The 25,851-nt window shown below is 48.9% G+C and overlaps 1 protein-coding gene across 1 annotated transcript in view; it reads left to right on the forward strand.

Annotated features, from left to right (window-relative positions):
• tnfsf11 (TNF superfamily member 11) overlaps positions 1-25,513 on the forward strand; it is a 54,881-nt gene extending 29,368 nt beyond the window's left edge. The window contains exons 2-5 of the mRNA XM_067992271.1: positions 12,421-12,457; positions 19,005-19,094; positions 23,127-23,405; positions 25,208-25,513. Of these exons, the coding sequence (XP_067848372.1) occupies positions 12,421-12,457; positions 19,005-19,094; positions 23,127-23,405; positions 25,208-25,368 (567 nt within the window). The 3' untranslated portion in view covers positions 25,369-25,513. The remainder of the gene's footprint in view (positions 1-12,420; positions 12,458-19,004; positions 19,095-23,126; positions 23,406-25,207) is intronic.
• The last annotated feature ends 338 nt before the right edge of the window (positions 25,514-25,851 follow it).

Genomic DNA, 25,851 nt, shown 5'->3' on the forward strand with positions numbered 1-25,851 from the left:
GTGATCTCTGACACTAGTTCCACAGATTGGGACTGTGTGTGATCCCTGACACTAGTTCCAGAGATTGGGTCTGTGTGTGACCTCTGACTCGAGTTCCACAGACTGGGACTGTGTGTGATCTCTGACACTAGTTCCACAGATTGGGACTGTGTGTGACCTCTGACACTAGTTCCACAGACTGGGACTGTGTGTGACCTCTGACACTAGTTCCACAGACTGGGACTGTGTGTGATCTCTGACACTAGTTCCACAGACTGGGACTGTGTGTGATCTCTGACACTAGTTCCACAGACTGGGAATGTGTGTGACCTCTGACACTAGTTCCACAGACTGGGACTGTGTGTGTTCTTTGAAACTAGTTGTAGACACTGGGACTGTGGTGATCTCTGACTCTAGTTCCACAGACTGGGAATGTGTATGATTTCTGATACTAGTTGTACACACTGGGAATGTGTCACTGGGAATCTTTGACACTATGTCTCCAGACTTGGACCGTGTGTGATCTCTGACACTAATTCCACAGACTGGGACACTGTGTGACCTCTGACTCGAGTTCCACAGACTGGGACTGTGTGTGATCTTTGACACTAGCTCCACAGACTGGGACTGCGTGTGATCTTTGACACTAGTTGTACACACCGGGACTGTGTGTGATCTCTGACACTAGTTCTATAGACTGGGTATGTGTCCGACCTTTGACACTAGTTGTGTACACTGGGACTGTGTGTGATCTTTGACACTAGTTTCACAGACTGGGACTTTGTGTGATCTCTGACACTAGTTCCACAGATTGTTTCTGTGAGTGATCTATGACACGAGTTGTACAGACTGGGAGTGTGTGTGACCTCTGACACTAGTTCTCTAGACTGAGACTATGTGTGATCCCTGACACTAATTCTCCAGACTGGGACTGTGTGTGATCTCTGATACTAGTTTTACAGACTGGGACTGTGTGTGATCTCTGATACTAGTTTTACAGACTGGGACTGTGTGTGATCTCTGACACTAGTTCCACAGACTGGGTGTGTGTGTGATCTGACACTACTATTCCAGTCTGGGACTGTGTGTGACCTTTGAAACAAGTTGTACACACTGGGACTGTGCGTGATCTCTGACACTAGTTCCACAGACTGGGACTGTGTGTGATCTTTGACACTAGTTGTACACACTGGGACTGTGTGTGATCTCTGACACTAGTTCTACAGTCTGTGATTGTGTGTGATCTCTGACACTAGTTCCACAGGCTTGGACCGTGTGTGATCTCTGACACTAATTCCACAGGTTGTTTCTGTGTGTGATCTATGACACTAATTGCGCAGACTGGGACTGTGTGTGATCGCTGACACTCGTTCCTCAGATGGGGAATGTGTGTGATCTTTGATACTAGTTTTACACAGTGGGACTGTGTGTGACCTCTGACACTAGTTCCACAGACTGGGACTGTGTGTGACCTCTGACACTAGTTCCACAGACTGGGACTGTGTGTGACCTCTGACACTAGTTCCACAGACTGGGACTGTGTGTGACCTCTGACACTAGTTCCACAGATTGGGACAGTGTGTGACCTCTGACACTAGTTCCACAGACTGGGACTGTGTGTGACCTCTGACACTAGTTCCACAGACTGGGACTGTGTGTGACCTCTGACACTAGTTCCACAGACTGGGACTGTGTGTGACCTCTGACACTAGTTCCACAGACTGGGACTGTGTGTGACCTCTGACACTAGTTCCACAGATTGGGACAGTGTGTGACCTCTGACACTAGTTCCACAGACTGGGACTGTGTGTGACCTCTGACACTAGTTCCACAGACTGGGACTGTGAGTGACCTCTGACACTAGTTCCACAGACTGGGACTGTGTGTGACCTCTGACACTAGTTCCACAGATTGGGACAGTGTGTGACCTCTGACACTAGTTCCAGAGATTGGGACTGTATGTGACCTCTGACACTAGTTCCAGAGATTGGGACTGTGTGTGACCTCTGACACTAGTTCCACAGATTGGGACTGTGTGTGATCTCTGACACTAGTTCTAATGACTATGACTGTGTGTGATCTCTGACCCTTCCACAGACTGGGACTGTGTGTGACCTCTGACACTAGTTCCACAGACTGGGACTGTGTGTGACCTCTGACACTAGTTCCACAGACTGGGACTGTGTGTGACCTCTGACACTAGTTCCACAGATTGGGACAGTGTGTGACCTCTGACACTAGTTCCACAGACTGGGACTGTGTGTGACCTCTGACACTAGTTCCACAGACTGGGACTGTGAGTGACCTCTGACACTAGTTCCACAGACTGGGACTGTGTGTGACCTCTGACACTAGTTCCACAGACTGGGACTGTGTGTGACCTCTGACACTAGTTCCACAGATTGGGACTGTGTGTGACCTCTGACACTAGTTCCACAGACTGGGACTGTGTGTGATCTCTGACATTAGTTCCACAGACTGGGACTGTGTGTGATCTGACATTAGTTCCACAGACTGGGACTGTGTGTGATCTGACATTAGTTCCACAGACTGGGACCGTGTGTGATCTCTGACACGAGTTCCACAGACTGGGACTGTGTGTGACCTCTGACACTAGTTCCACAGACTGGGACTGTGTGTGACCTCTGACACTAGTTCCACAGACTGGGACCGTGTGTGATCTCTGACACTAGTTCCACAGACTGGGACTGTGTGTGACCTCTGACACTAGTTCCACAGACTGGGACCGTGTGTGATCTCTGACACTAGTTCCACAGACTGGGACTGTGTGTGACCTCTGACATTAGTTCCACAGATTGGGACTGTGTGTGACCTCTGACACTAGTTCCACAGACTGGGACTGTGTGTGACCTCTGACATTAGTTCCACAGACTGGGACTGTGTGTGATCTCTGACACTAGTTCCACAGACTGGGACTGTGTGTGATCTCTGACATTAGTTCCACAGACTGGGACTGTGTGTGATCTCTGACATTAGTTCCACAGACTGGGACTGTGTGTGATCTCTGACATTAGTTCCACAGACTGGGACTGTGTGTGATCTCTGACACTAGTTCCACAGACTGGGACTGTGTGTGATCTCTGACATTAGTTCCACAGACTGGGACTGTGTGTGTTCTTTGAAACTAGTTGTAGACACTGGGACTGTGGTGATCTCTGACTCTAGTTCCACAGACTGGGACTGTGTGTGATTTCTGATACTAGTTGTACACACTGGGAATGTGTGTAATCTTTGACACTATGTCTCCAGACTTGGACCGTGTGTGATCTCTGACACTAATTCCACAGACTGGGACACTGTGTGACCTCTGACTCGAGTTCCACAGACTGGGACTGTGTGTGATCTTTGACACTAGCTCCACAGACTGGGACTGCGTGTGATCTTTGACACTAGTTGTACACACCGGGACTGTGTGTGATCTCTGACACTAGTTCTATAGACTGGGTATGTGTCCGACCTTTGACACTAGTTGTGTACACTGGGACTGTGTGTGATCTTTGACACTAGTTTCACAGACTGGGACTTTGTGTAATCTCTGACACTAGTTCCACAGATTGTTTCTGTGAGTGATCTATGACACGAGTTGTGCAGACTGGGAGTGTGTGTGACCTCTGACACTAGTTCTCTAGACTGAGACTATGTGTGATCCCTGACACTAATTCTCCAGACTGGGACTGTGTGTGATCTCTGATACTAGTTTTACAGACTGGGACTGTGTGTGATCTCTGATACTAGTTTTACAGACTGGGACTGTGTGTGATCTCTGACACTAGTTCCACAGACTGGGTGTGTGTGTGATCTGACACTACTATTCCAGTCTGGGACTGTGTGTGACCTTTGAAACAAGTTGTACACACTGGGACTGTGCGTGATCTCTGACACTAGTTCCACAGACTGGGACTGTGCGTGATCTCTGACACTAGTTCCACAGACTGGGACTGTGTGTGATCTTTGACACTAGTTGTACACACTGGGACTGTGTGTGATCTCTGACACTAGTTCTACAGTCTGTGATTGTGTGTGATCTCTGACACTAGTTCCACAGATTGTTTGTGTGTGTGATCTCTGACACTAGTTCTACAGTCTGTGATTGTGTGTGATCTCTGACACTAGTTCCACAGATTGTTTGTGTGTGTGATCGCTGACTCTATTTCCACAGACTGGGACTGTGTGTGACCTCTGACACTAGTTGTACAGACTTGGACTGTGTGTGATCTCTGACACTAGTTCCACAGATTGTTTGTGTGTGTGATCTCTGACACTAGTTCCACAGACTGGGACTGTGTGTGACCTCTGACACTAGTTGTACAGACTTGGACTGTGTGTGATCTCTGACACTAATTCCACAGACTGGGATACTGTGTGACCTCTGACTCGAGTTCCACAGTCTGGGACTGTGTGTGATCCCTGACACTAGCTCCACAGACTGGGACTGCGTGTGATCTCTGACACTAGTTCTACAGTCTGTGATTGTGTGTGATCTCTGACACTAGTTCCACAGATTGTTTGTGTGTGTGATCGCTGACACTAGCTCCACAGATTGGGTCTGTGTGTGATCTACGACACAAGTTCTAATGACTATGTCTGTGTGTGATCTCTGACCCTTCCTCAGACTGGTACTGTGTGTGATCTCTGACACTAATTCCACAGACTGGGACTGTGTGTGACCTCTGACACTAGTTCTCTAGACTGAGACTATGTGTGATCTCTGACACTAGTTCTCTAGACTGGGACTGTGTGTGATCTCTGACACGAGTTGTACAGACTGGGAGTGTGTGTGACCTCTGACACTAGTTCCAGAGACTGGGACTGTTGTGATCTCTAACTCTAGTTCCACAGACTGGGACTGTGTGACCTCTGACACTAGTTCCACAGACTGGGTCTGTGTGTGATCTCTGACACTAGTTCCACAGACTGGGACTGTGTGTGATCTCTGACACTAGTTCCACAGACTGGGACTGTGTGTGATCTCTGACACTAGTTCCACAGACTGGGACTGCGTGTGATCTCTGACACTAGTTCTACAGTCTGTGATTGTGTGTGATCTCTGACACTAGTTCCACAGACTGGGACTGTGTGTGATCTCTGACACGAGCTCCACAGACTGGGACTGCGTGTGATCTTTGACACTAGTTGTACACACCGGGACTGTGTGTGATCTCTGACACTAGTTCTATAGACTGGGTATGTGTCCGACCTTTGACACTAGTTGTGTACACTGGGACTGTGTGTGATCTTTGACACTAGTTTCACAGACTGGGAGTTTGTGTAATCTCTGACACTAGTTCCACAGACTGGGACTGTGAGTGATCTATGACACTAGTTCTACAGACTGGGACTGTGAGTGATCTATGACACTAGTTCTACAGACTGGGACTGTGTGTGATCTCTGACACTAGTTCTCTAGACTGGGACTGTGTGTGATCTCTGACACTAGTTCCACAGACTGGGATTGTGTGTGATCTCTGACACTAGTTCCACACACTGGGACTGTGTGTGATCTTTGACACTAGTTGTGGAGACTGGGTCTGTGTGTGATCTGACACATAGAAACATTGAAACTTAGAAAATAGGAGCAGGAGAAGGCCATTCGCCCTTCGAGCCTGCTCCACCATTCAATATGATCATGGCTGATCCTCTATCTCAATACCATATTCCCGCTCTCTCTCCCCATACTCCTTGATGCCATTTGTGTCTAGAAATCTATCTAACTCTTTCTTAAATATATTCAGTGACTTGGCCTCCACAGCCTTCTGTGGTAGAGAATTCCACAGGTTCACCACCCTCTGAGTGAAGAAATTTCTCCTCATCTCAGTCCTAAATATCCTACCCCGTATCCTGAGACTGTGACCCCTCGTTCTGGACCCCCCAGCCAGGAGAAACATCCTCCCTGCATCCAGTCTGTCTAGCCCTGTCAGAATTTTATACATTTCAATGAGATACCCTCTCATTCTCCTAAACTCGAGCGAATACAGGCCGAGTCGACCCAATCTCTCCTCATACGACTGTCCTGCCATCCCACGGATCAGTCTGGTGAACCTTCGTTGCACTCCGTCTATGGCAAGTATATCCTTTCTTAGGTAAGGAGACCAAAACTGCACACAATACTCCAGGTGTGGTCTCACCAAGGTCCTGTATAACTGCAGTAAGACATCCTTGCTCCTGCAGTCAAATCCTCTTGCAATGAAGGCCAACATACTATTTGCCTTCCCAACTGCTTGCTGCACCTGCATGTTTGCTTTCAGTGACTGGTGTACAAGGACACCCGGGTCCCTTTGTACATCAACATTTCCCAATCTATCACCATTTAAATAATACTCTGCCCTTCTGTTTTTCCTTCTGAAGTGGATAACTTCACATTTATCCACATTATACTGCATCTGCCATGTATTTGCCCACTCACTCAACTTGTCTAAATCGCCTTGAAGCCTCTTTGCACGGGTACGGTAGCATAGTGGTTATGTTACTGGACTAGTAATGCAGAGGCCTGGACTAATAATCTGGAGTCATGAGTTCAAATCCCACCATGGCAGCTGGGGAATTTAAATTTAAATTCAAATAAAAAAAACTGGAATTAAAATACTCGTATCAGTAATGGTGACCATGAAACGACTGGATTGTCGTAAAAACCCATCTGGTTCACTAATTACCTTTAGGGAAGGAAACCTGCCGTCTGGTCTGGCCTATATGTGACTCCAGACCCACAGCAATGTGGTTGATTCTTAATTGCCCTCTGAAATGGCCGAGCAAGCCACTCAGTTGTAAAATCTCGCTATGAAAAGTCATAATAAGAATAAAACCGGACGGACCACCCGGCATCGGACCACGAGGCACCGGACACAACAACGGCAAAACACCAAGCCCAGTCGACCCTGCAAGGTCCTCCTTACTAACATCTGGGGACTTGTGCCAAAATTGGGAGAGTTGTCCCACAGACTAATCAAGCAACAGCCTGACAGAGCCATACTCACAGAATCATATCTTTCAGCCAACGTCCCAGACTCTTCCATCACCATCCCTGGGTATGTCCTGTCCCACTGGCAGGACAGACCCACCAGAGGTGGCGGTACAGTGATATACAGTCAGGAGGGAGTGGCCCTGGGAGTCCTCAACTTTTGACTCTGGACCCCATGAAATCTCATGGCATCAGGTCAAACATGGGCAAGGAAACCTCCTGCTCATTACCACCTACCGTCCTCCCTCAGCTGATGAATCAGTCCTCCTCCATGTTGAACACCACTTGGAGGAAGCACTGAGGGTAGCAAGGGCACAAAATGTACTCTGGGTGGGGGACTTCAATGTCCATCACCAAGAGTGGCTCGGTAGCACCACTACTGACCAAGCTGGCCGAGTCCTGAAGGACACAGCTGCTAGACTGGGCCTGCGGCAGGTGGTGAGCGAACCAACATGAGGGATAAAACTTACTTGACCTCGTCCTCACCAATCTACCGGTCGCAAATGCATCTGTCCATGACAGTATTGGTAGGAGTGACCACCGCACAGTCCTCGTGGAGACGAAGTCCCATCTTCGCACTGAGGACACCATCCAACGTGTTGTGTGGCACTATCACCGTGCTAAATGGGATAGATTCAGAACAGATCTAGCAGCTCAAAACTGGGCATCCATGAGGTGCTGTGGGCCATCAGCAGCAGCAGAATTGTATTCCAGCACAATCTGTAACCTCATGGCCCGGCATATTCCTCACTCTACCATTACCAACAAGCCAGGGGATCAACCCTGGTTCAATGAAGAGTGTAGAAGAGCATGCCAGGAGCAGCACCAGGCGTACCTAAAAATGAGGTACCAACCTGGTGAAGCTACAACACAGGACTACATGCATGCTAAACAGCGGAAGCAACATGCTATAGACAGAGCTAAGTGATTCCACAACCAACGGATCAGATCAAAGCTCTGCAGTCCTGCCACATCCAGTCGTGAATGGTGGTGGACAATTAAACAACTAACAGAAGGAGGAGGCTCTGTAAACATCCCCATTCTCAATGATGGCAGAGTCCAGCACGTGAGTGCAAAAGACAAGGCTGAAGCGTTTGCAGCCATCTTCAGCCAGAAGTGCCGAGTGGATGATCCATCTCGGCCTCCTCCTGATATCCCCACCATCACAGAAGCCAGTCTTCAGCCAATTCGATTCACTCCACGTGATATCAAGAAACGGCTGAGTGCACTGGATACAGCAAAGGCTATGGGCCCCGACAACATCCCAGCTGTAGTGCTGAAGACTTGTGCTCCAGAACTAGCCGCGCCTCTAGCCAAGCTGTTCCAGGACAGCTACAACACTGGCATCTACCCAACAATGTGGAAAATTGCCCAGGTATGTCCTGTCCAGAAAAAGCAGGACAAATCCAATCCGGCCAATTACCGCCCCATCAGTCTACTCTCAATCATCAGCAAAGTGATGGAAGGTGTCGTCGACAGTGCTATCAAGCGGCACTTACTCACCAATAACCTGCTCACCGATGCTCAGTTTGGGACCACTCGGCTCCAGACCTCATTACAGCCTTGGTCCAAACATGGACAAAAGAGCTGAATTCCAGAGGTGAGGTGAGAGTGACTGCCCTTGACATCAAGGCAGCATTTGACCGAGTGTGGCACCAAGGAGCCCTAGTAAAATTGAAGTCAATGGGAATCAGGGAGAAAACTCTCCAGTGGCTGGAGTCATACCTAGCACAAAGGAAGATGGTAGTGGTTGTTGGAGGCCAATCATCTCAGCCTCAGGACATTGCTGCAGGAGTTCCTCAGGGCAGTGCCTTAGGCCCAACCATCTTCAGCTGCTTCATCAATGACCTTCCCTCCATCATAAGGTCAGAAATGGGGATGTTCGCTGATGATTGTACAGTGTTCAGTTCCATTCGCAACCCCTCAGATAATGAAGCAGTCCATGCCCGCATGCATCAAGACCTGGGCAACATCCAGGCTTGGGCTCATAAGTGGCAAGTAACATTCGCGCCAGATAAGTGCCAGGCAATGACCATCTCCAACAAGAGAGAGTCTAACCACCTCCCCTTGACATTCAACGGCATTACCATCACCGAATCCCCCACCATCGACATCCTGGGAGTCACCATTGACCAGAAACTTAACTGGACCAGCCATATAAATACTGTGGCTACAAGAGCAGGTCAGAGGCTGGGTATTCTGCAGCGAGTGACTCACCTCCTGACTCCCCAGAGCCTTTCCACCATCTACAAGGCACAAGTCAGGAGTGTGATGGAATACTCTCCACTTGCCTGGATGAGTGCAGCTCCAACAACACTCAAGAAGCTCGATACCATCCAGAATAAAGCAGCCCGCTTGATTGGCACCCCATCCACCACCCTAAACGTTCACTCCCTTCACCACCGGCGCACTGTGGCTGCAGTGTGTACCATCCACAGGATGCACTGCAGCAACTCGCCAAGGCTTCTTCGACAGCACCTCCCAAACCCGTGACCTCTACCACCTAGAAGGACAAGAGCAGCAGGCACATGGGAACAACACCACCTGCATGTTTCCCTCCAAGTCACACACCATCCCGACTTGGAAATATATCGCCGTTCCTTCATCATCGCTGGGTCAAAATCCTGGAACTCCCTTCCTAGTAGCACTGTGGGAGAACCTTCACCTCACGGACTGCAGCGGTTCAAGAAGGCGGCTCACCACCACCTTCTCAAGGGCAATTAGGGATGGGCAATAAATGCCGGCCTCGCCAGCGACGCCCACGTCCCATGAACGAATAAAAAAAAAAGTGCCAGTGAATTGGTGTGAGCGCAGTTGCAAGAGAGAGTTTGGTCGTTACAGTCCCACATCCTAATTTCAGGTTATGTTGAAATAAATCACTAAAATAGCCTCTCAGTACTCTCTCCGGGTTGTCTGGGTAGATTTTGTGCTCAAGCCTCTGGAGTGGGGGCTTGAACTCACGACCTTCTGTCTCGGAGGCGAGAGTGCTGCCAACTGAGGCAAGGCTGAGACATCACAGAGGTGTCGTCTTCCTCTTTCAACTTCTTGTCTCGGGGCCTTGGAACAGCAGTGTGCTCTGGTTGCAAGCCTTCCCAATATCCACCTGTTGAGATGGCCATCTTTTTTGCTGAGAACAATCACCGTGACTGAATTAGGTGACAGCCTGTTGTGTGATTGTGAGCCCTGCCTGTCAGTGTCTGATCTGAACTTTTCATCTGCTGGCCTGTGGAAAAAGTGGTTGAGGGGGAGGTGCTGTGGGTGTGAAATGGGTGGGTTTTAATCACCCGGTCCCTTGCTTCGTGCCTCCCCCGCCCATCACCGTTTCTAAAATAAAGATGCTCAAAAGAACGAGAAAATTCCAACCCACAAAGATGTGGTGTGGGCAGTGTCGACCACAGCCTGAATTACTACTTTGCAGCAATCTGTTCCCCTTCCGCTGGCACTCTGGTTAGCAGTTTCATGTTTCAACTCCAGCTGTAACCAAAATGTCACCAACCTGCGGGTCAGCAAGTTCACACTCCTTGTTGTAGTGGGTTTATTTCACTGCCGATTATGGGCTGGTCAAACACGGCATCTGCAAAAATGATTTTCATTGCATTTTATTCTCTATCCACTCATTTTATTGATTATTTTCCTCCCTCCCTACAGTTTTATTTATTATTAATTTTCTAACTGCCCCACTCTTTAATTTGTTAGTTTTCCAATTTCCCTCCTGTGTTATTTAGCAGGTATTTTCTATCTGCCCCACTTTTATTGATTTTTGTAAGCTTCTCGATGTTTTATTCATTATCTGTTTCTCTCTGCCCTGTTTTATCTATTATTGATCTTCTATCTTCTGCCCGTTCTGTTGAGCTGTCAGCCGGGGCTCTGGTAGAATTATCCCCTCCGAGTCAGAATGGGTTCAAGTCCCACTCCAGAGAGTTGAGCCTATAATCCACACTGACACCCCAGTGCAGTACTGAGGGAATCCCCCGCTCCCTCTGTGCTCTCATCACCAGCGATTTCACAGTCGCCTCCTTTATAGGCCCTCAAAGGCTTGAAGTTGAGGGACCGTACTCCTGTTCACATTTCCTCCCTCTGGTAAGCGCTGCCTCGTCCTGAAGGAAAGCACGTTCTGTGGTGTCACCGTGGCTCAGTGGGTAGCACTCTCGCCTCTGAGTCAGACTGCACAGTCCCACTGCAGAGACTTAAGCACACAATCTAGGCGGACACTCCAGTGTAGTACCGAGGGAGTGCCGCACTGTCGGAGGTACTGTCTTTCGGATGAGATGTTAAACCGAGGCCCCACCTGCCTGTTCAGGTGGACATAAAAGATCCCATGGCACTATTCAAAGAAGAGCAGGGCAGTTCTCCCTGGTGTCCTGGCCAATATTTATCCCTCAACTAACACGGATGGTCTGGTCATTATCTCATGGCTGTTTGTGGGATCTTGCTGTGCAGAAATCAGCTGCCGCATTTGCCTACATTACAACAATGACTACGCTTCAAAAAGTACTTCATTGGTTGTAAAATGCCTTTGGGAGATACTGAGGTTGTGAAAGGCGATATATAAATGCAAGACCTCTCTTTCTTTACCCTCCCCCTTTCAGTAATCCTTCTCGTGCTTTACATGAAGCACAGATCATGCAGCAAGAATTGGTACCACCAATTGGTACCTATTAGCTTTACTCAATGTCCATCGGTGGAGGGGCGGAACTCAAGGTAGATGGGAATATCAGCACTGCAGTGTCGTCACCCTATTGTGAGCTGCGTTGCTGCCTCAGTCAGTCTACACTGAACTCGCTCTGACATCTACCTAATTGCTTCCTTTTCAACAACAACTTGCATTTATATAGCGCCTTTAATGTAGTAAAATGTCCCAAGGCGCTTCACAGGAGCGTAATCAGACGACATTTGGCACCAAGCCATGTTAGGAGATATTAGGACAGGTGACCAAAAGCTTGGTCACAGAGGTAGGTTTTAAGGAGCGTCTTAAAGGAGGAGAGAGGGGTAGAGAGGTGGAGAGGGTTAGGGAGGGAATTCCAGAGCTTAGGGCCTAGGCAGCTGAAGGCACGGCCACCAATGGTGGAGCGATTTAAAATCAGGGATGCGCAAGAGGCCAGAATTGTTGGAGAGCAGAGATCTCGGAGGGTTGAACGACTGGAGTTCGACAGACCTTTTGTGACAGTTGCTGTTCTTAGTTTGTGCCACTGCTCTGAGGTGCAGGTGTTTACACCATAGAAAGTACTGACCGGTAGGGAGTCATCATGAAACTCAGCGATAGAATGTCCCATCAGCTGATCTCTCAATCCGGTTCAGAGCAGGGGCCTTAACCTGGCTGATTTACACTGTATGAAGTCAGGAACCACAAACCTGCTCGCTCTCCGTGTACTTGAGGCAGTTGAAGTCCATTGGAACAAGTGACAGCTCGCGAGTGACCCAAATAGGGACAGAAAGGGAATCACCTGTTTCTGCTTTTTGTTTAGGTCGTGCACAGTGCTACAGACAATCAACGACTCAAAGGTAAGTCTGGGGGTTTGTTACCCTGTTTTGATCCCGGAGCAACGAAGATTCTTTATTCATTGAGACCCATGTTCTCCTGAAAGCTCCAATTGGCCAGCGGCCCTGCCAGGTATATTGTCGAAGTGGCCATTCCTTATTGAGTCAGGACAATGAGCATTATCAGGCAAGTCAGTCATGGAGGGCATCGCAACCAACATCAATCCTGTCTCCATTAATACTCATTATCTAGGCTTAACTGGTTTCTCTCTCTAACTCTATCTTCCATCTCAATCTCTCCTATCTCTTCAGCTCAGAAGTTCTCTCACCAAACTCTCTCACCCCCTCACACACTCTCACTCCTCACATACACACACACACTCTCTCTTCCCCTCACTCTCACTCTCAACTCACACTCTCTCCCTCCCTCCCTCTTTGACTCACACTCTCTCTCTCTCCCTCCCTCCCTCTCTGACTCTCTCTCGCTCTCTCAGACTCGCACTCTCTCTCCCTCCCTCCCTCCCTCTCTGACTCACTCTTGCTCTCTCAGACTCACACTCTCTCTTCCCCTCACACTCTGTCTCCCCCTCACACTCTGTCTCCCCCTCACACTCTGTCTCCCCCTCACACTCTGTCTCCCCCTCACACTCTGTCTCCCCCTCACACTCTGTCTCCCCCTCACACTCTGTCTCCCCCTCACACTCTGTCTCCCCCTCACACTCTGTCTCCCCCTCACACTCTGTCTCCCCCTCACACTCTGTCTCCCCCTCACACTCTGTCTCCCCCTCACACTCTGTCTCCCCCTCACTCTCGCTCTCTCCCCCTCACTCTCGCTCTCTCCCCCTCACTCTCGCTCTCTCCCCCTCACTCTCGCTCTCTCCCCCTCACTCTCGCTCTCTCCCCCTCACTCTCGCTCTCTCCCCCTCACTCTCGCTCTCTCCCCCTCACTCTCGCTCTCTCCCCCTCACTCTCGCTCTCTCCCCCTCACTCTCGCTCTCTCCCCCTCACTCTCGCTCTCTCCCCCTCACTCTCGCTCTCTCCCCCTCACTCTCGCTCTCTCCCCCTCACTCTCGCTCTCTCCCCCTCACTCTCGCTCTCTCCCCCTCACTCTCGCTCTCTCCCCCTCACTCTCGCTCTCTCCCCCTCACTCTCGCTCTCTCCCCCTCACTCTCGCTCTCTCTCCCTCACTCTCGCTCTCTAACTCTCTCGCTCTCTCCCTCACTCTCTCTCTCTCCCTCCCTCTCTGACTCACTCTCTGTCTCCCCCTCACTCTCACTCTCTCTCCCTCACTCTCGCTCTCTCCCCCTCACTCTCGCTCTCTCCCCCTCACTCTCGCTCTCTCCCCCTCACTCTCGCTCTCTCCCCCTCACTCTCGCTCTCTCCCCCTCACTCTCGCTCTCTCCCCCTCACTCTCGCTCTCTCCCCCTCACTCTCGCTCTCTCCCCCTCACTCTCGCTCTCCCTCCCTCTCTGACTCACTCTCTGTCTCCCCCTCACTCTCACTCTCTCCCCCTCACTCTCACTCTCTCCCCCTCACTCTCACTCTCTCCCCCTCACTCCCGCTCTCTCAGACTCAGACTCTCTCCCTCCCTCCCTTGCTGACTCACTCTCGTTCTTTCAGACTCACACTCTCTCCCTCCCTCCCTCACTCACTCTCGCTCTCTCCCCCTCACTCTCGCTCTCTCCCCCTCACTCTCGCTCTCTCCCCCTCACTCTCGCTCTCTCCCCCTCACTCTCGCTCTCTAACTCTCTCGCTCTCTCAGACTCGCACCCTCTCCCTCACTCTCTCTCTCCCTCCCTCTCTGTCTCCCCCTCACTCTCACTCTCTCCCCCTCACTCTCACTCTCTCCCCCTCACTCTCACTCTCTCCCCCTCACTCTCACGCTCTCCCCCTCACTCTCACTCTCTGACTCACTCTCGCTCTCTGACTCACTCTCGCTCTTTCAGACTCACACTCCCTCCCTCGCTGACTCACTCCCGCTCTCTCAGACTCAGACTCTCTCCCTCCCTCCCTTGCTGACTCACTCTCGCTCTTTCAGACTCACACTCTCTCCCTCCCTCCCTCCCTCACTCACTCTCGCTCTCTGACTCACTCTCGCTCTCTGACTCACTCTCGCTCTCTCCCTCCCTCTCTCACTCTCTAAGTCTCTCTCAGACTCGCACTCTCTCTCCCCCTCACTCTCGCTCTCTGGCTCACTCTCGCTCTCTCAGACTCGCACCCTCTCCCTCACTCTCTCTCTCCCTCCCTCTCTGACTCACTCTCGCTCTCTCAGACTCACACTCTATCTCCCCCTCACTCTCACTCCCTCCCCCTCACTCTCGCTCTCTCCCTCCCTCTCTCACTCTCTAAGTCTCTCTCAGACTCGCACTCTCTCTCCCCCTCACTCTCGCTCTCTGGCTCACTCTCGCTCTCTCAGACTCGCACCCTCTCCCTCCCTCTCTGACTCACTCTCGCTCTCTCAGACTCGCACCCTCTCCCTCCCTCTCTGACTCACTCTCGCTCTCTCAGACTCACACTCTATCTCCCCCTCACTCTCACTCTCTCCCCCTCACTCTCGCTCTCTAACTCACTCTCGCTCTTTCAGACTCACACTCTCTCCCTCCCTCGCTGACTCACTCCCGCTCTCTCAGACTCAGACTCTCTCCCTCCCTCCCTCCCTCCCTCTCTGACTCACACTCTCTCTCTCCCTCCCTCCCTCCCTCTCTGACTCACTCTCGCTCTCTCAGACTCACACTCTATCTCCCCCTCACTCTCACTCTCTCCCCTTCACTCTTGCTCGCTGACTCACTCTCGCTCTTTCAGACTCACACTCTCTCCCTCCCTCCCTCGCTGACTCACTCTCGCTCTTTCAGACTCACACTCCCTCCCTCCCTCGCTGACTCACTCTCGCTCTTTCAGACTCACACTCTCTCCCTCCCTCCCTCGCTGACTCACTCTCGCTCTTTCAGACTCACACTCTCTCCCTCCCTCCCTCGCTGACTCACTCTCGCTCTTTCAGACTCACACTCTCTCCCTCCCTCCCTCGCTGACTCACTCTCGCTCTTTCAGACTCACACTCCCTCCCTCCCTCGCTGACTCACTCTCGCTCTTTCAGACTCACACTCTCTCCCTCCCTCCCTCGCTGACTCACTCTCGCTCTTTCAGACTCGCTTTCTCTCTCCCTCTCTCTCACTCTATCTCCCTGTCTTAGACTCGCACTCTCTCTCCCCTTCACTCTTGCTCTCTGACTCTATCTCCCTCTCTCAGACTCGCACTCCCTCCCGCCCTCCTCTCTTGCTTTCTCTCTCTCCCTCAAAGTTCTGTGAATTTAGTAAAGATAAATCTGAAGTCCTGGTCCACTGTACATATTCACCTCCGTGATATCGAGGCACCGACCAGCCCATCCCATCATGCAGCATCTTTAACCCTTTCATCAACATGGCAGTAAAAGTGGTCACAAGCTCTTCTCTACAACAGCTAAGATTTGGCACAGACATTCTCCTTGGCCATTGCAAGGCTCTTTGGGTACAACAGTGTAGTGACTATGCATTGGCCTTGCAACTCAGTGGTTGTGAGTTCAAATCCCCCCATGGCAAGATACGAAATTGAATTCATTTATTCTGGTAATTTGTAGACTGGCACCAGGAAAATGACCATGAAAGCTGACGGACTGTTATAAAATCCATCTCGTTCACTAAATGACCTTCGGGCCTACCTGCCACTTCAGTCCCACAACCTGTGGTTGACTTTCAGTGGTCTTGGATTTACCTCATGACCCACTCGACTGTAAAACAACTGCTGCAGCACCGAATAACAGAAATATCGCAAGGATATCGGCAACAGCCCAGGCATCAGATCAGACGAGAAACAGGCAATCCCAGCCCTGAAAAGTTCACCTCACTAACAGCTAGGGACTGGTGTCTAAATTGGGAGAACTGTCTCACCAACTAGTCAAGCGACAGCCTGATGCCATACTCGCAGAATCAGCCAATGTCCGAGACACCTCCATCACCATCCCTGTCCCACTGGCAGGACAGACCCACCAGAGGTGGGGGGGCACATTGATATACAGTCAGGTGGGATTGGCTATGGAAATCTTTCACATTGATTTCGGACTCAACGTCAAAGAAATCTGTTTATCGCCACTTACGAGCCCGTCAATCAATCAATACTATTCCATGTGGAACATCACTTCGGAGAGAAGCAAAGGCACAGAATGTACTCTGGGTAGTGTAACAGATTTGGTCGTGACGCCAAATGGTAACCGATGTCTTATTTATTAATAATCAAATCTAACATGTAAAAGTATCCAATATTATACGACAGTAATAACAGAGTGAAGACAATTATAATACAGAGATTAAAACAATATTACCCTGTTTGATCTCTGGGCAGAGTTCGTAATTAAGTTGGCGGCATGGTCATTTTGAGTTTTCTGACATCTTAGTCGATCTCTGGGCAGAGGTTGTAGTCTTCTGACAGCTAGGCAGACTTCTGACAGCTGGGTGAACTTCACTGGTTCCTCTGCCCCGAGCTCAAAAGACATTGGATTTTTAAAGTTTTGTGGCAGGAACCTCACACCATATATGGCGTTGTTATTCATAAAACTCTCGTAGATTTACGAGGTGCTTTTTTCACAAAATGCAATTTTGCCAGCACGACCCATCCGGTCACAAGATCCCTTGCAAGGTTGTTTCTCACAGAGGTCAAGTGACCATCTGATTGACCCTTATTCACCTAGCTGCCTGCCCTTATCCTGTTCTTATCACCACCCTTGCCACTTTTCCTGACTCATTGTCCATATCTGTCTTGCCACAAAAGGGTGTTGACAAGGTTCAGTGATTAGTCGAAGATCAGTTTTTACCATTCAGCAAAACAAAATAACACAACTTGCAAATTATAGCAGTACAGTTTGCAAAGCATGATGGTTAATAGTGTTAAGAAAAAGATGTCAATTTGTCTGTATTCCCAATTTTCCTACAGTGGGGGACTTCAAAGGCCACCATCAAGAGTGGCTCGGTAGCACAAGAGCTGGCCGAGTCCTGAAGGACATAATTGCCAGACTGGGACCATGTCAGGTGGTGAGGGAATCTACCTGACCTTTGTCCTCACTAACCTACCTGTCACAGGCACGTCTGTTCACGTCATTGTTGAAAGAAGTGACCACCACACAGTATTGGTGTAGACAAACCCTCTTCTCCATGTTGAGGATATCCTCCATCGTGGCACTACCACCATGCTAAGTGGGACAGAGTAAGGACAGATCTCGCAGCCCAAAACTGGGGCATCCATGAGGCACTGTGGGCCATCAGCAGCAGCAGAATTATATTCCATCCCTCATTCCTCCATCACCACCCAACCAACAGATCAACCCCGGTTCAGTATAGAGTGCAGAAGGGCATGATAAGCACCAAAAGCAGAAGGTTATAGGCAGAGCTCACCCATCCCATGTACAAGAGCAACTAGGGACGGGCAATAAATGCGACCTTGCCGGTGTCGCCCGCATCCCGAGAACAAGTTAAAAAAGGGACTTCAGTTCATCCTTAATGCCGTGGCTGGGAGAAGAGTGTAGATGGGTGACCGAACTCTCAGGTGTATAGGAACCAGACAGCATTGGAAGAGCCTCAGCCTGAGCCTATTCCTGCACGACCCCTCGGTGAGTCAGGGAGCTACGTCTGATGTGGCAGATCCACTCCCCAGGGTGGTTTGTCCTCTACATCCCTGAGCTGCCCTTTCCTGAAGCATCTACTGCACTTTGTGATAATCGATGATGGCTGCACTTGTGCTCATGTCCTGGGAAAACTTTGAAATTTTAACACTCTCACCTCTGAGTCAGAAGGTTGTGGGTTCAAGCCCCACTCCAGAGGCTGACACTCTGGTGCAGTACTGAGGGAGTGCCGCACTGTCTGAGATGCCCGTCTTTCGAATGAGACGTAAAACCAAGGCCCCCTGTGCCCTCTCAGTTGGACATAAAAGATCCCACAGCACTATTTCGAAGATGAGCAGAGAGGTTCCCCCTGTGTCCTGGCCAATATTTAACTCTCAAGCAACATCACTAAAAACAAATTATCTGGTCATTATCTCATTGCTGTTTGTGGGATCTTGCTTTGCGCAAATTGGCTGCTGTGTTTCCTACATTACAACAGTGACTACACTTCAAAAAAGTACTTAATTGCCAGTAAAGTGTCCTGAGGTTGTGAAAGGTGCTATATAAATGCAAGTTTGTCCTTTCTGTCTTTTTTCCTTTCTTTCTTTCTTTCATCACAACTGACAGTAGGGATCTGTCCCATGGCCTTTCTCCGTACCATTTCTACAGCCTAAGAGTTGCCTTGTGCTCAGATTTTTGTGTAACACTGAAATAATTTCTACCCCCCACCCAGCGGTTTCACCTGAAAGATGCAACCTACATTTTCCTTGTTTTCCATCTGGATTTTAATTTTTAATTGACTTGGAAATGGGGGGGGGGGGGGGGGAGATTGTAATATACACAACGCCCTGACTTCAGGTTGAGAACGTGGGCCCATTTGGATCGTGTGCTAAGAGGGCCAGCTTGTCTTCACAAACTTTCAACAGCAAGACGTTTGCTTTTCAGGGGCTTTATCAAGTCATACGAGAAAGAACCCACGACGGCAGGCACCGTGTGCCCATCTCACCATAAAGAAACCGATCAAAAACTCCCCTGGTAAGTTCTATTTAGCAGTAATGAAGTGACTGAAGTGGATCCAGGCTCATACCTTCAGACTACAGCTGTCAGCTGTGACAGCAACTTCCCCCCACCCTCCAAACCCGAGGGGATTTTATCTACCCTTAGAGAAACTATCCGACTTTTTCCACTAAGATCTCAACTTGTTGAGATACCACAGAATGGGAATGGACTCGGGTTAGGGTTACCAACTCTGGTCGGACGTAATCCTGGAGGTTTCATCACGTGACCTCCCACCTCCAACTGCCCCTCCCAGTCAAACAGCCTTTTTTCCTCCGTCACCAATATTTTTATAACTAATAAATAAAAGGGTTCAAGGAAAAGGAACAAAACACAGAATTTGTTGATTGCCCCAATGATTTTTCTCCCGGGTTTTCGCTCACAGCAGTGTCCTGGAGATTAATCTTTAATTCCTGGAGACTCCAGGGCAATCCTGGAGGGTTGGCAACCCTAACCCGGCTTCAAGCCCTTATGCTTTGCTCAGCTCCTGACCTGAGCTTCATTCAATGGGGAGATGCCAAATGGAGACGTATTTCCTTCCCCCTCCAGGGGAGAGGAGGGGGGACGTTGGGGCACAGCGACTCAGAACTTGCTAGCTGTTGGTTACAGGGTCCATGGTGTCCAGTCTCTTGGCTGCAAGATTGAAACCAGGCTAGCAAAGAAAGTGCAGTAAAACACCAAAATAAAAGAGGAAACAACAACAACAACTTGCATTTATATAGCGCCTTTAATGTAGTAAAACGTCCCAAGGCGCTTCGCAGGAGTGTTATCAGACAAAATTTGACACCGAGCCACATAAGGAGATATTAGGACAGGTGACCAAAAGCTTGGTCAAAGAGATAGATTTTAAGGTGCATCTTAAAGGAGGAGAGAGGGGTAGAGAGGTTTAGGGAGGGAATTCCAGAGCTTAGGTCCTAGGCAGCTGAAGGCACGGCTGCCAATGGTGGAGTGATGAAAATCGGGGATGCGCAAGAGGCAAGAATTGGAAAAGCATAGAGATATCGGAGGATTATGGGGGGTTGGAGGAGGTTACAGAGATAAGGAGAAGCGAGGCCATGGAGGGATTTGAAAACAAGGATGAGAATTTTAAAATCGAGGCGAAGCCGGACCGGGAGCCAATGTAGGTCAGCGAGCACAGGGGTGATGGGTGAACGGGACTTGGTGTGAGTTAGGATACGGGAAGCAGAGTTTTTAGATGAGCTCAAGAAACTTGCCAAATAGACCAATAGCCATGTTATTGTAGTGAGTGGCAAGGCAGCCTTACAACCAGTGAATTATTCTCAAAATGCAGTCCTGATTGTAATGTAGGGAAACATAGCAGCCAGTTTGTGCACAGCAAGGTCCCACAAGCAGCGAATGAGGATGAATGCCCAGATAATCTAATTTTAAGTGTTGGTTGAGGGATAAATGTTGGCCAAGACACCAGCAAACTCCCCTGCTCTTCCTCAAATAGTGCCCAGGGATCTCTTACGTCCACCTGAGAGGGCAGACAGGGCCTCACTTTAACACCTCATCCGAAACACGGCACCTCCAACAGTGCAGCACTTGCTCAGTACTTCACTGGACTTTTAGCCTGGATTATGTGTTTTAAGTGGCTGCAGTGGGGCTTTGAACCCACAACCTTCTGTCTCAGAGGGTTAGAAGGCGAGTGAGCTACCCACTGAGCCACAACTTAACCAAAGACAATCTCGCTCAGATAGCAGTCTCCTTTTAGATGCCAGCAGTGCGAGATCTGAATCCAGGGGCTCTGTAGCTGGTGAAGGACGCGAGCTGCCGCCTCCACTGGCTCCTCCTGCCCCCACCGCCGCCTCCACTGGCTCCTCCTGCCCCCACCGCCGCCTCCACTGGCTCCTCCTGCCCCCACCGCCGCCTCCACTGGCTCCTCCTGCCGCCTCCACTGGCTCCTCCTCCTCCCTTTGGCTCTGTGAAGAGGAACAGATGTAGACTGCTGGCTGCATGGCATCCCTTCCAATATCAGTCATATGGCAGTATACTGTGTGACGTGTGCTGTGCTCGTGTGAGATTGAGTGAGTACAGGGGACTAAAAGTAACAGGAAGAGAATGCTCCCAGCTTGTGGGAGGCCTCTGGCTCCACCCATTCCCACTCTCTCTGTGCTCTCATCGCCAATGATTTTAACAGTCGCTCCTCATAGGCCCTCAAGGGTTTAAAGTTACAGAGCTGTACTCCTGTGTACATTGCCTCCCTCTGCTATGTGTTGTGTAGTCCTAAAGGAAAGTAGTGTTTAGTGGTGTCAGCGGTGGCTCAGTGTCTGCATTCTCACCTTGGAGTCAGCAGGTCGTGGGTTCCAGACACTTGAGCTCAAAATCCAGGCTGATACTCCAGTATAGTACTGAGGGAGTGCTGCACTGTCAGAGGTGCCGTCTTTCAGATGAGACATTAAACCTCTCTGGTGGACGTAAAAGATATAATGACACTATTTTGAAGAAGAGCAGGGAAGTTCTTCCTGGTGTCCTGGCCAATATTTATCCCTCAACCAACATCTCTAAAAACAGGTTATCTGGTTATTATCACATTGCTGTTCATGGGATCTTGCTCTGTACAAATTGGCTGCCGTGTTTCCCTACATTACAACTGTGACTACACTTCAAAAGTGATTCTTTGGTTGTAAAGCGCTTTGGGAGATCCTGAGGTTGTGAAAGGTGCTATATAAATGCAAGTTTAAATTAAATTTTTGCAGCTGATTGGTTAAATTCTGAACAGTACTCGACAGTACAGTGACTATCCAGACAGTTTCATGATTGATGTTTCAAAGCTGTTGGTTTATTATCTTACAATTGAGGCACCTTCCACAACCAACCCTCAGCTGATGCCCATTACACAACTACACAGGGCTGGGCAACATGTCATTGCCCTCCTCAGGTTTACTCCTCACCGACCTCTGACTCCACCACTTCCCAGCCACCTCCTCCCCTAGGCTACATTACTCCATACCTGCCTCTTGCCCGTTTCTATTGCTTCTCATTGCCCTCCTCAGGTTTACTCCTCACCGACCTCTGACCCCACCACTTCCCAGTTGCCTGCCTCCCGGTTCTGCATATTTCATACATTCCTGACTAAAAAGGCACCTCCTTACATCCTGTTACTTACACGGCTGCCCCCAGTCATTCCGTACTCTCTGGTTGAATCCATTTCACATCCAAAGCTGAAGCGAAGCTAGCTGCTTCTGGCCTGTCTGAATCAGGTGTCCCTGGATTGAAGAAATCCAGCCTAACAGCTTCTCAATCCAAACTCAAAGTAAACTCTCCGCAGTTGAGCCCTTTGGGATTGCAGCATCTCTATTCTATGCTCCCTGAACCGTCTTCAGCTTCTCCTCCACCATATCATTCACATCCGAAACTACACTCTATCTAAACTCTTCCCCGCCTGACTCCTATCACTGCATCGCCTCCGTCCCCATTATCAGCAAGGCCACTGCTCAAATACACCACTTTCGTAACCCGCCATCTTTAAAACCACCCCACACACAGCATTGTGGGATCCTCCCCATGGCATTATTTTGCTTAACTTCAATGGGATAGATGTTGACTTTGTGCCAGTGTATAACGGGCGACAGTGAGTCGGCAGCCTGTTTTACATCTCTCCCCATTCTTACCTCCACTGACTTCAATCCCACAACACTGTCGACTCGCTATCACCCGTTTTACACTATTGCAAGATCGACCCCAATAATTTACTCACTATTCATAAATTTGTCGTCAAAATTAACTTTCTTACTTAAATTTAATTTAGTCACTATTTATTTCTAATATTCCCCCCCAAAAAATAAACATGAGGAATACATTTTTCAATCAATCTCCTCCTCAGTAACACTCCTACAACTTCTCTCTCAATTTACTCATTTATAGCAGCACCTTGCCTTTTATTATAAACCTTCCCAATTTGCCATTGAGCAATGCCACGGGAGATCAACGAATACAGGGGGGTGGGGGAGAGAATCCTGTCCTGTTAAATGACCTCTTTCAGATCATGTGCATTGTCTTTTCACTCAGGTCTCAAGACCAGTTTTCCTGGATTAAAAGGGAAGCTCATAACATCTTGGGAGGAGAAGGTGGGAGTAGCCCATATGAGACAAATGTCCTACAGCCAAGGATCCCTGAGAATCAAGCACCAAGGCCTGTACTACATTTATGCCCAGATTTTATTTCGATATCATGCAGACCACCCCATGAGCACTAGGGAGTATCAGCTGATTCAGTACGTCTACAAGAAGATGGCCAAATACCCAACGCCAACTTTGATCTTGAGAGGTGCCAGCACCTGGTGCTCAGGTAACCATAACTTGTATTCGGTTTATCAAGGAGGGGTGTTCAGTCTGCACCATGACGACGAAATCTTTGTGACTGCGTCAAACATATCTTTGGTTGATGTCGATGAGGCATCCAGTTACTTGGGAGCATTCAAAGTGGATTAAGTGAAGCGATACTTATGCATCATTAAGGTTTAACCCAGCCTTCGAATAACGTGCAGCCAACATGTTAATCCTGGCACCATCAGCACTTTCTGAGCTAAATCATTCCTTTCTTGAATATGGAGATTAAATAACGGATGCGTATCATTTAAGAAAATCTGACGAGACTATTCAGAATCGCTCATCGTGTATTAGCAAACCCACCAATGTCCGATTTTTAATTTAGACTGAATCTAGTTCTACAAATACATCAAAGCCTATAGGAGTAGGGATCAATCCTAAATTGAAATTGTAACAGGGGACTACTAGTGATGGGACACAGCGTCCCTCCCCAATGGACCAGCAGTCAAATTGGTCATGATTTTTAATCAAAATGTGGCGGGAAATGATGTCGTGCCTGTGGAACCTTTACCTGTGACCCTGTGCATCTTTTAAAGTGACAGGTACGTCAGAAACCTGAAATAGGCCAAATTTAGACCCGAGATGGGTCTCAGTCGGGTTGCTTGAGATTCAGGATTTGATCCCGGTCTCATCCCTCGTGCATCTAACGTTCAGGTGCCCGAGCCCTGGCAGAAGCTCCCTACCTCCAATGGGTGGAGATGGAGAAGATTCAAATCACTAATTTGGCACATCCCTTCCCATGATTCCTTGAAAGAAGGATCTTGCCCTGCATTCACCAAGGGGGCCATTGCCAATGACTGAGCCATAACACGAGGACCACGAAGCTATCTGAGCCGAATTGAACCAGCCAGCCAACTGAAGGGGCGTGTATTTGGGGGTGACGGTGAGTTTATCACCCATTAACATTTAAGAATAGGTTAGAGTGGTAGTTGAAGGAAAGTGTGATCATGGGAGATGGAAACAGGGCGGGCACGTGCGAAGGATAAACGCCTGAATGGCCTGTTTGCGTGTCGCTTGGGGAGCCCTGGCAGGGGTTATACCTGCGGCAGCATAGCCCTCAGGCTCATAGGATCACTTGAACTGTCCCAACAGATCAAGGTGCAGTCCTGTTGGGTGGGGGGTGGAGATGGGCGATTTTTCCCCAGTAATTTGATCACCATGGGGAGAAAAACCATCATGGAAGAAGCCCTGGCCCTTTGACATTACGACTCCAACCCTATCTGCAGTGTGAATTATGTATGGCCAAAAGAGTTTTAATTTACCCTTTGAGACTGCTGATGCCTTTAATGAGAAGGATTCGGAGCGGGCAGTAATTCTGTTGCCCGACCCTGTGATTAGCATATTCAACACAATATGCAAAATAAATACAGAGCAATCCAGGTCAGTGAGAAGATGAGGAGGAATGCAGTCTCTCCAACACACTTGAAGAGTTGAAGCTTCAGGCTATGTTTCAAACGAGGCAATTAGGGATGGGCAATAAATGCCGGCCTTGCCAGCGATGCCCACATCCCATGAACGAATAATAAAAAAATGCTCTGGCACTATTACAGGTCACACTAACGGAGCTGGCACTCGTACTTAGCCCAAAGGGAGCCCCGATTTGCCAAAGGTGCGAGGTAAAGGTGTTTTGAAAATGAGCTGTTCCTTTGTTTTGCAGAGAAAAAATTGTTTTAATATTTATAATCGTCATATTGCTATTTCAAATAGATGAGCGCACTGGACACCTCCCGACAGGCCTGACCCTCCTTTTTTCTTTCCTAGTGATGCTGTCCATTACCAATAAACAAAACTGTGTTGGCAAACCTGTCTTTCAGGAGCATTCGGCCAAATGTAAATTTAGAATGTCTCCTCGTGGAGAGTTAGAACACATGAAGATCAATGTCTATTTTTCAAGAGTTCTCTGTCCTTATCAGTATTATTGAACAGTGGGGAATGAGTATGCAGTGTAATCCTCTTCACAGTATACAGCAGTTTGAGAGCTTTGGACCTTATCTGCTGATACCTGCTGTATATTTGGACTTTTTTTTAAGAATATGCCGTTTAATAGTTTTCATTTCAAGATAATCAAAAGGTTTATTGTAAAACTTAATAAATTGTGCTTTTGAATCTATAACTGGTTTCATGTATTTTTAGTGAATGCAGTTTTGATTGGATTTTTTACACCAGCACAGACCCTTACAGAAGAGTTTGTGCAGATTCTGAAATATATTTGGATAAAATCCTCGCAGCGTAACATCAGCTTGCATTTATATAGCGCCTTTATGCGTGGTTCTGTTTCATACTGCCCTCAGCTATCAGTGGAGCCCCACCTCGACTTCAGCATCAGTTAAATACTCACTTCAAGTACTGGCATGGAATCTGTTTTGAAAATCACACAGGTGAATCTACACTGAACGCTCTCAATG

This window comes from Heptranchias perlo, chromosome 11 (assembly GCF_035084215.1).
Source record: "Heptranchias perlo isolate sHepPer1 chromosome 11, sHepPer1.hap1, whole genome shotgun sequence".
In the NCBI taxonomy this organism is placed as follows: domain Eukaryota; kingdom Metazoa; phylum Chordata; class Chondrichthyes; order Hexanchiformes; family Hexanchidae; genus Heptranchias; species Heptranchias perlo.